The following is a 12,159-nucleotide window of genomic DNA, read 5'->3' as shown; positions in this document are numbered from 1 at the left end:
TACAAATTAAGTTAGATAAACCCAAAATCACAATATGTAGGGAGCTTGTCCAGATTATCATTTTTGGTATTTCAAATATCAGAAGCTGGTTATTTTGGAATTAAGCCGAAAAACCCCAGAATATGGATTTATAATGATAATTTAATGTATAATTGCTAAGCTAGTATAAAGTAAGTCTCATAACTATCCCACAAAGGCTCTCAAGCGATTGACTTTTTCACGTCACAAATGTACAAAAAGATAGTTTGCCAAGCAAGTAACACTACAAACATACACCCACTACCAGCTATCAGAAATGATAAAATTTTTTTAGTGGCATGATTATGAATTTTCAAATAATGTTTAAAATATTTATAAGTCATGGCAAAACCTCATAACAGTTCATCAAATTATCATCAAATTCAAACATGAACAAGGTCTCATCGACGTAAACACAAGGGCAATAACTCTGAAACTGTTCATCAAAATAAAACTAATATCGAAATAGACCAAGATCTCATCAATTTATACATACATACCAAGTTCGTCAAGATTGGATCAAAACTGTAGTCTCTACTGCTGAGAACCATTGAAATTTTATGATTTTGGTAGTTAAAATATACACATACAGAAGCAGTAGGTATTTTTTGTATATGATTACAACTTTGATTGCAAACAGTGAGTTCACCAAAACGCCTTTAGATTTTGTTATAAATTTTTCAAAATACGATACAGCCTATATAATTCGGCACGTACGTTCACTTTATGCAACAACAACAAAATATTTTATTATTCAAATTTAATAAAAAGAATAAATATCATATATATATATATATCAATTTCAATACACAACTAACACTATTTCATCATTTTTGATATTCAAACTTAACAAATATAGTCAAGTATATAAAATCATATTAACAATGTGGTAGAAGAGTAGTTCCATAGTTTGCCATGACATCTGGTAAAAAGATATTTTTAGGCAGGTCATTGTATAAAGAATATATTTCTCTTAAAGGTTAACTCTGAAGAATAAGACTTTTTGTTGGCTACTTTATAATACCTATATATTTCTAAGAATGAAAATATGGACCTTCAAATTTTAAAGCAAACCCTGCTAGTCTATAAAAACTCTTTTTAATATCTTAATACATGTTCATGTTCAAACAGAAACAAACATGTTCAGTAAAACATAACAGAACAAATATACAGAATAAATATGGCATGTAACAAAGATTTATTTTAACTTTATTATTTTATACTTTACATAAGCCAATTATCAGCCTTATATCACAATATGATGATCTGTAGTTTCAAACTAAATGAACAGAAAATGATAAATTTTCCATATACCATAGAATGATGCACTATTTGAATATTAATATAACACAACAAGGCCAGAAAACTCTTTAATCATTATTACTCATATCATACAAGTAAACAATTCTTTTCAAGCAAGATGGAATGCTTAGCAATAATAAGTACTTATAATAAGACCCTAAAAAAATAACAAAATAGAAACAATCAAAAAAGGTTCATTTAAAGGGATTTTAAATCCATGATAATGAAATGCAGCAGGACATTAGATCAATTTTATAGTTTAATTTCATAGAAATAGGTACCGGTATTTATTTTTCTTAAGTAAAATTGCAGGCCAAATATAATTCAGCAATTTTATCACACTTTATATATATATTGTCTAAATATGTGCTTTACCAGATGAATTTAAATCTATTGTGTGATTCTCCTACAATTAAAAAAAAACTTCACTCAAAAATGTCAGTGGAATTAACAGTCTCTTAGTCTAAATTGTGTCAGTATCTTTAGACATCAAATTATATTAATCAAAACTGCTATGGATAGCTGAAATTGAGTTCTATCAGCTGATGAAGCAAATATCGCACTGACTAACTAACTTTTATATCACATCAACATCAACAAAACATAGGCAAAATATGTTATTATAATCTACTATCATATCTGATGAAAACAATCCTTACCACATCATACAATTATATCAGATATTGCATCACATAATTATCACACTTTATGTGATTCTACCAGTACCTTTATCATATCTTTAAGCCAGCAGCATCACACATACAACACAAAACTCAACTGCATTACATTTTCATTGCATATTGCATATAATAGAACATATCACACATTAAGACTAATAAAACATTAAAATCAGCATTCCTCAAGCCACACTTTCATCACATATTCCAGACACAACTTGTAATCATTCAAATACATCATACACTATGATCAAGGCTCCATTACACACTTAAATGAGAGTCACACCAGCAATTGTGATCATCTGGGGTAGTTGGTGAAACAGTCAAATTGGTTTGATATTTATCTATAGGTGAAGTATAGTCCACTGATATAAACTGACCATTTTCTAGAACTTGTATTTTAAAATGTATTATATTCTTGTCTTGTATCTAAAATTACAAACATGGCTAAATTTTTATTAGCATTTAATGATAACCTTGCAAAGACAACCCCTAATGCAACCTGAAGAGAAAGCAGATGATATTCGGCAGTCCAGAATTAAAATTTTGGAATACCACCAAAAGAAACAGGGATGGAGTGTAGATAGGAAATATGTATACCAAAATTCTGTCGTTTATTTAAGAAATTACCTTTTCAGTTTATTGATGTGTACACTGTATAATTCTGCGTAACGGTTTATACATAAGTGTACACAGGTTTTTTCTGATTATACATTAATAAACTAAAAAAATGTTCAGGTCATTCCTTATAATTAAATCAACTCAAATACTAGTTTCAATATTTATTTAATATAACGACAACTTAAGGAACTAAAATTGGCGCATAAACATTTTAACTTAACGCTAATGAACTGATACCTACAATACATACGCCCAGATATATACTGAATGCATGCGGCTGCTGTTATCCAATCAAATTGTGTGATACTATATAAACGAAATCGTGATTTAATTATTTATCATGTAGAATGGGCATGAAATAGGGTCTTACGCACAGACATTACAGTGAAACTCTACAAAAGCTAATCATACCTTCTGTATAATAGGAGAGGCATCAAATAGTTCTTTCCAATCTTTTATTGTAGGTGATGCTTTCACTGAACATATCAACATCTCATCTTCATCATAGAAATTTAATTTAGCAGTACCATTAGGTTCTGAAAATAAATTTAAATGTAATAAAAATGCATTCATGTTCACAATCAATTAGACATGAATATTGTTTGAGTAAATATTTACCATGAATATTGTTGGAATAAATAGTTACTTTGTTGGAATAAATATTTACCATGAATATTGTTTGAGTAAATATTTACCATGAATATTGTTTGAGTCAATATTTACCATGAATACTGTTTGAGTAAATATTTCCAATGAATACTGTTTGAGTAAATACTTACCATGAATATTGTTGGAATAAATACTTACATTGTTGGAGTAAATATTTACCATGAATATTGTATGAGTAAATATTTACCATGAATATTGTTAGAGTAAATATTTACCATGAATATTGTTGGAGTAAATATTTACCACGGATATTGTTTGAGTCAATATTTACCATGAATATTGTTTGAGTAAATACTTACCACAAATATTGTTGGAGTAAATACTTACCATGAATGTTGTTGGGAGTAATATTTACCATGAATGTTGTTGGAATAAATACTTGCTATGTATATTATTTGAGTAATATTTACCATGAATATTGTTTGATTCAATATTTACTACCATGAATATTGTTTGATTCAATATTTACTACCATGAATACTGTTTGAGTAAATATTTACCATGAATATTATTTGAGTAAAAATTTACCATAAATTATTTTTTCAGTAAATATTTACCATGAATATTGTTGGAGTAAATACTTACCATGAATTGTTTGAGTAAATGTTTACCACTTTAATCGTTTAAGTAAATATCTACTATGAATATTGATAAACTATTGACTTTCATTCGCTTTCTGCTACTTACTGTCATTCCTTATTTTGTATACCTTGACATGCCAACTTGCGTATGCGCATTGTTATGATTTTATGATATGGCGCTGGATATGAGCCTGAATAAATGTGTGAACTATAAAGTGTTTTTAGTTAAATTTAACAAATATTGTTTGAGTAAATATTTAACATGAATAAGTAAACATTTACCATGAATATTGTTGAAGTAATATTGATTAAATAATGTTTGAGTAAATACTTACCATGAATATTGTTTTGTAAACTCTGTGCAATCAACTTTTGTTGCTCAAGCAATCCAATATCACTCTCTCCTAGCTCTGTAGTTCTTTCGTCCTAGGAAATATTATTCATATATTTCATGATAGAAAATAAAGAAATCATTGCATATATTTATAAAATATGAAAAAAACAAGGCTAAAAAAGAAATCTTAGAGAAAATCATAAATCATTGTCTGAAAAAACATCTTATTAAGCATGAATACAAGTTTTGATAATGTCTTATTATGTAACCTGTATTAATATAAGCTTGTGGACGCGAACATGAGATTTGTGCTATCTAAAAAAAATTGATAGAAATAAGGTCATGTAAACAAACCGCTGCTGAAGATATAAAAATAAATTCCAAAGTAAGGTTTGATTTATTCTCGTTTTCAATTCTTTACTGAAATTTTTCTCAATTCCATATCGTTCATATAAATCAAATCATTTAATGACATACGTCTTGTTTACGTTTGCAAACATAATGAGCGATTTGTTCTGATTGGCTTAAATTTTACTTCCAATAAAGCAAGGCCAATTTTGATAGAACAATATATAGCTATAAGATAGCCTGCCAGGCAAGGTAATATACGCCCACTGGCAGCTTTGATTTTGAATAAAAATATTTAGCAGTACAGTAACAATCACCAGTATGACATATTCAACCTTCAGTCATACACTTCTTTTGAACTCTTTAGGGCGATACTGAATAATATTGAGTATGAGTTATTGCCCTTGTTCTTGAAAACGTGTTCAATTTTTAGCTCGTGGAAACTCTGGAAGGCAAATATTCAACCTTCAGCGTGATACTGAATAATAAAACCAAGTTTTGTAAAAATGTGGCAGGAATCATGCCTTTTAGTGTTTAAGAGCTAAAATTTGAAAGCGTTTTCAAGAAAGAGGTCATTAACTCCAAAGAAACATTTTTCGATTTTTTTTTATTTTTGATAGGGTTCATCCTTGGGTGATAATAAACAATTTCACCAAGTTTCGTCACAATCTGTCAAGAATTGTGCCTTCTAGTGTTTACGAGCCCATGTTTTCAAGAACAAGGGCAATAACTTATTCAAAATATTTTTCGATTCTTCGAATAGGGTTCATCCTTGGATCATTACAAACACTTACGCCAAGTTTTGTCAATATCTGTCAAGAATTGTGTCTTGTACAGTGTTTACAAGCAATTGTGGACGGTAGACGGATATGGATGACGGCAATATACGCCCCCTATACCCATTTATTGTTGACGTATAAAAATGATGCTTATTAAGTGACTAAAAACTTCAATTCAAAATTTTTTAGTGTAAATCTTACTTGCTCTGGGAAATCAGTGTCTGCAGTATATTTCAATTGTTGAAGTAATTTGTCTACAAAAAAAATTATTTTTTTTTACTGGTAATCTAACAAGCAGAGATCAGCTATCAGTCATACCTCTGTCAGAATCAAAACCGGATGTCAAGATATGAGAACAACATTCAGAGTATGTAATATTATGGAATAAGCTCATTTCTTTAAAAAATAAAAATTAAGAACATTTTATTTAAGAAGTGTGTTTATTCCATAATATTATGTTTGTGATATCAGTCATATCTCTTATCAAAAACTGGACCATGGAATTTTAGTCTGACATCACAGCCAAGGCAATATCAACATGTTATACCAGATGATATAAAAATATCAGTGATATCTGTATGTTTAAAATTCAGTAATAACCTGAAGTCTAACCTGTCTAACCTTCCATGGTAAGTTTTGACTATATACAGATACCAGACTTTCATTCTGTCATACCTAGCTTAAATCAAGCTTATAGACTATATAGAGACTATATTCATTCAAGTTGAGTTTAATGTCCTATTGGTCTACATTAATGTCATATTGAGAGATTAAAATAAGTATCACCACACCTCTTTCTTCATCGTATTCTGAACTTCTAGTAGATGCTGAAATATTGGAGGTTGATGACCTTGCTGGTGAAGATCCCCACAAACCACTCTCACCAGCCATTCTAGGTTCGGCTGTTTTCGAGCTATTCTTTCTATTAGGACTCACTTGAGCACCAATAGGAGCAGATTTAAAAGTATCTTGTGCAAAATTTGCAACAATAAGATGGTGGGCTGGCTGGTTTATATTAATATGCAGAGAGGATTTGTGTTTTATTTGTGGCGACCTTTGTGGTTTCTCGTTACTTGATGTGTTGTTCGGATTTCCTGTCTGCTGAGCTACAGTAACTATTGGTTGTGATATACTGACTTCAGCTTTATTTGGTAGTTTGGCTCCAAAATGGTTTGACTGACCAGACACACTCAAATTATTATTCATGTGTTCTTTAGAAAATATTGGTAGATTTGGCAAAAGAGTTTCTGAACCTTTTGAAGTGGATGGGCTTGTCTCATCTTCTCTATATTCATTTAATGGTGCTTTTTGAAGCATATCTAGGTTTGGCTGTACACTGTCATTCAGGAAATTTGCATAAAGTTCTTCAACAGATGAAGTTTCTGAACTCTCCAATGCAGTAGAATGCATTGGTGTATTATTTTCTGGAGCTACATTCAACCTGTTGTGAAGCTCAGATATACTGGGAGGAAAAATATTATTTGAAAAATGACTGATGCTTGTCTGTGGGGATGAATTGGTTGTCCTTAATTTATCGTGGAGCTCACTGAAAGATGAATTAGTGTATGTTTGAGTACACGGATCAACATTGCACAGTTCATTAGGAGCACATAAACAAGATTTAAAAGTTGTAGATGTTTTGGATGAGTATATTTCTGGGACGCTATGACTTGATTTAAGATTGGATCCATTGTAAGTAGAATTCTGCTTATTTCCATTAAGATTTTCAGCATGGTTATCATGTCCTTGATCATCCAATCCTACGCTTTTAATTTCAAGTAATGAAAATTTGGGGCATGTTAAACTATTATTATTTGTCTGTTCTTCAAAAGAAATTTTTTCCAAAATTGAAAGCTTGGGTAAATCATTAGAAGTTAGTTTATTAAGATTAGCAGAGGGCATTTCTGTTAGTCTGGCTGATGCCTCCACAATTTCAGGTTTGATTCGGAACTGTAGAGATACCTCGGACGGGGTTCCTGTAGCCAGTGATGAAGTTTGAGGTTCATTCTTACCAGGAACAACAAATGTCTGTTTCAGCATCACATTGCTTGTTCTGATATTATTGTGACTTTCTAAAATAGTTTGTGATTGTGGTGTTGCTCCAACCTCAAATCCAGCAGTCTTCATCAAACTTTTCCTACACTCAACACTTTCACTATTACTATTAATATTATTAAAATTTCCATCCTTTCCTCCATTAGATTTAACCATTGGAAAATATATTTCATTCAATCCTGGAGCAGCATATGTAGTTTGATTCATAACAGCTCTAGCAACATCTATTTTCTGGGTCATGACTGAAACAGAACCGGACGTGACAACAGAACTGATAGTTTGTGAATTAACTTGGACTGTGTTCACTGAACCTTCAGAATTTTGCTGTTGTTTTTCAGCTTCATCAATTTTTAGTTGAAGGTTTTGTACGATGGCATTAAGCTCATCTGGATTACTTGAAGCAGGTGCTAAAGGTGGTCTTTCTGTTAACAATGAAAAATATCTTTCTGGAATTTCCTGAGCTACAAAAGAAACAAAGAAATTTTGAAATAGTAAACACTTCTGATACTGCAACTACAAAAAGAGTCAAAACGATGTGACAATCATCCTTTCAATCCTTTCATTAAAAAAATGAAACATCTACAAACCTGTATGTGTGAAGATTGGATGAGCTAATAACTGTTCTGCTGTTGGACGATCAGTATCAGATCGTGTGAATCCATGACGTATAAAATCTTTCATATCACTTCGTACACTATCTGGTACATCTTCTAATGGTGGAGATTTCTCATAGATCTGAACAAGAACATGATAAAGAATATCAGTATTTATAAGAACATGAACGTTTGAAATGTGCTATAACATGAAAGTTAAACTCATTTTGTGAGCATAGCATTCCCTGTCTGGCACCACTACCACCATTGCTACTCAATATCTCACAAAGGTAGGAAGGTAAAAGCAAAAAAGGTATATTTTAAACTTACAATAAAATGAAGCATAGCCGCAGAGTGGAATCGTTTCATCCAGGGTGGATCCCCACTCATCATATGTACCAGAACACAGATAGCAGCCCACACTTCTGATGGGAAACCATGACCATCACTAGCAGCTTTCTCTGGACTCCATTGAGTAGATGTTCCGGCTGGACTTTGACCTTTAAAATCTTTCTTTTGGTTGATATATCTTGCTAAACCAAAATCACAGACAGCAATAGATGTACTTCCTGCTCGCAGTAAAATGTTGTCACCTTCAAAATAAAAAAACTGTGACATTTAGCAATATCCTGTCCAGACATCAGTAATTTAAATCTTTAAGGGAACTGTAACTTAATCCTTTCTCAGTATATGGGTTTATGTAGAGTCATTTTCACTTACTTATTTAAATGAAAGTTCATATGCACTCAAATATGATACTAAATTGTCAAAGAAATAAACCATCACAATCAATTGTAGCAGGTTCAAACCAATTAGGATAACATTTAAAGCAAGATGTTTCTTTGACCTCTATTCTATGTTACTTACATTTAATGTCTTCATGAAGGATACCTCTTGATTGTAAATATCTCAAAACTTCCAATAATTGACGTAAATAAGTTAAGGCCATCACATGACTAATTCTACGATTTAGACGTTTCTGTGCGTTAATACAATCTGTTAAACTGCCACCTGGAGTTGAAACAAAAGAAATTGATGGTCCACATCTAAATTTCTACTCATAAGAAAGCTTACTACTCATAAGTTAACCTCACAGGAGCTCTGACTTAAAGGGATATCATTATGATTTATAAGGGATCAATTTCCATGGATTCCTGCACAGAGATTTGATAATTTTTCTACATAAATATTCAAAATAGGATGTCATGTTTCATGAACAATAAAGCTGCTTAGGTCAAATCTACAGAATATAAATATAACATCAAAAGTTTCATCAAACTCGGTGTAAGCTTTATATTACATTCCAGTAATTATTTCTGCAAACATGTGGGCAGAAGGTTCACAAACAGAAAGTATTATAAAAAGACTAACATACCATCAATAAACTCAGCTAATATATAGATTTTTTCACCACGTCTTAGGGCACCAAACAAATGTACAATATTATCATGCTTTAAATCACACCAAATCTTTAGTTCCTGTTCTTCATAACGGTGTATTATCAACTAGAATAGACGGTATAAATGTTATTGTGCCAGTAATATCTGAAACCTTCTTGGGCAAGAACTCAGTTGTTTTGTGAATATGATTTATGCTTTTGCTTTTGATCATCAAAAGTGTGGACAAACAGCTTAGTTGAAAACTAAAACCCTTTTAAAGACATTTACCGTGTCAAGTAAAGAGATAATGCAAGGTTTTTAATAGTACTTACCCTTTTGACACAAAATTGAAAATCAGTGTTCAAATCCTTGGCTAAATGACATTGTCCTGCAGCTCCATTGCCAAGATGTGTTAATCTCTCCCACTGATAATGCTTCTGATACAATGTTCTTAAAATTTTGAGTTGTTTCTAAAAATAAAAGTGTGTTTAAAAGAAACTTATAAAATTCATACTAAATATTTCAAGTACATGTTAAAAATATATAAAATAGTGAATCACATCCAAACACACCCCTTTCTGAATGCAGTTGATGAAACAACTATAAAATAATTTACCTTATATTTAGACAGGATAACACCCTCCTCTCTTTTCTGTTGTGGTAAAGTTGTAGTGTCCTTCAATGTGTTTTTTAACTTGCTCCAGTAGTGGGCAACCAATCTCAACTGCTCTCTAGTACCATACACTACTTCTCCTACACCTGGTTGTCCTACAGGTCGCATTTCTAGAGAACAAAACTGGTCCCCACCTCGATAAGATGGATCCATAGGTAAGCTTGTCACTCGTGACTCTCCATACGTTTTTTGAGTGTCACAAGAATCTTGGGTTGCATTGTATTCTTTTAAATTTCGTTTGACTTGTGGCGGCAGTCCTACATCAATCTCATTTGGTATTTCTAGTAGTTTTCTGTCTTCATTAGATTGATTAGATTTCATACTATTGTTTGAACTAGATTTAAAATCTTCCACAATCTGTGTTTCTGGAAGTTCACACAATTTTGATTCCCCTGATGACATTCTTGATACTTTTCTTCTCAGAGAATCCTTTGGTTTAGCTCCTATTCCATAGAAGCTTTCAGCAATAGGTGTGACTGTTGTTGTACTGTTTGGGTCAAACATTGGAAGCACTGTTGGTGTGAAAATAGAGGAAATGTCAGAAGTATTATCTCTTAAGTCTAAGATATGACCCTCTAAATCCCCATTGTTTTTCTCAATAGAATTATTTCCTTTTGAGAATTCAGACTGTGATACAATTTTGTAACCAGCATCACCATATAATTGTTCCATTTCCTCCAATTCATGGAAGTTTGATTGATTCCTATCACCAAACAGGTCAGATTCGTTGATTTCATTTGCATTTAAGTGAGAAAATTGTTCTTTTTTCAACACTTGTGATAAAGATTCAGAATTTGGGACTGCCTCAATTTCGGCCAGCAATTTCTTAGAACGAACCCAAAACATATGAGATTTTTCATCAAAATTTTCGAAATCCATGGCTTCTAAAAGAACATAACAAATGTCTGATGTTGACTCTTTCTTCCTTGCCTTATCATTTTGACAGAATCCAACATGACCTTGAAGCAGACGAAACAATTGTAAACAAACAGAGCAAGAAGTTGTTTTCTGGATGCAATTGGCAAAATGGTGTACCAGAGCCTTTATGATGCAGCAGATTTGACAAGATGATTGAGTTGTTATGGTAATATCATATGGTATTAGTTGGTGAAAACAGGTTGTAAGGCACATATTCACATTACTTATGAGCTGGCAGTAGAAATCTTCAGCAGGCAAATCAATTTTAGACTGAAAAAATACAATGTTTTTAATTCATATACTGAAAAAAGTCTGGCATGTTAATTGTACTTTTATACCATCATATATACGTTTACTTTTTATGTTCCTAATATAACCTTGAGAAATCAAGACTAGATATGTTTAGACATATGTGCTGGATTTGCTTCTTTTTTTGAATGTCCAAATCACCATATAAAACATCGAAACACAATTAATTTGTATCCAATCTTCATTATTGAAGTTAAATAAACTCAATATTCTTTTCACAGTGAAGGCCTAGGTTTAAAACAAATCTTAATCATACTTCTATTCTCTTTGACCAGGGACCTCTGACTACAAACTACTTACAAAATATCCAAGTGATTCAATGAAGCTCATCAATGATACAACTGAGTGCTGTTCTGATACTGCTGAAATTTCCATTGGGAAATTTGCAGCCATTCTTGAGAACCTTAGCTTTGGGAGGCTTGTCAATAGAATATTTCGATTATTGACACCACTGGCAGTAACATGTCATCAACCTAGAAAAAAAATTGTGGGTTTGTCAAGTCTAAATGACTTAAAGATCCACTAGGTAGATTCATGAAAAGGACTTTGTATGTACATCTATAATGATTTCTATCAGCTCAAGACTCTAGAAAGCTGCCAAAACTTTATGCAGGATTTGAATGAGGATATAATAATAGACAGTATTACAGATCTGTTCATTATGTTGTAATACTTTATTATAAGGAAGTGACTATTGTTACAGTAGTCTACTATCAAACAACAGATAACTGAGTCTGCATCTAACTAAAGATTTTTATTTTCAAATTATGACACTGTAAAAGGATGACTTGGTTGGGGCATATGCAATGGTTGACCATCGTCCGAAACATCTGCCTCTATTCCAGCCTCTGATGAATATTTTGACAGCTGTTGGCTGGAGTAGAGTCAGAACAAAAAGGTCCT

At 31.8% G+C, this 12,159-nt stretch overlaps 1 protein-coding gene across 1 annotated transcript; it reads right to left on the bottom strand.

Annotated features, from left to right (window-relative positions):
• Positions 1 to 2,258: 2,258 nt before the first annotated feature.
• LOTGIDRAFT_234809 (hypothetical protein) lies at positions 2,259 to 11,649 on the bottom strand (the record flags this gene model as incomplete). Its single annotated transcript, XM_009063106.1, has 12 exons — positions 2,259 to 2,426; positions 3,030 to 3,154; positions 4,204 to 4,294; positions 5,531 to 5,583; positions 6,121 to 7,845; positions 7,972 to 8,119; positions 8,308 to 8,570; positions 8,845 to 8,988; positions 9,353 to 9,482; positions 9,689 to 9,826; positions 9,973 to 11,217; positions 11,557 to 11,649. The coding sequence occupies 12 exons, from the start codon at positions 11,647 to 11,649 to the stop codon at positions 2,259 to 2,261; spliced, it is 4,323 nt and encodes a 1,440-aa protein (XP_009061354.1).
• Positions 11,650 to 12,159: the final 510 nt, after the last annotated feature.

Source organism: Lottia gigantea (assembly GCF_000327385.1).
Source record: "Lottia gigantea unplaced genomic scaffold LOTGIsca_55, whole genome shotgun sequence".
Classification (NCBI taxonomy): Eukaryota; Metazoa; Mollusca; class Gastropoda; family Lottiidae; genus Lottia; species Lottia gigantea.
This window is presented reverse-complemented; position numbering and strand designations above follow the sequence as displayed.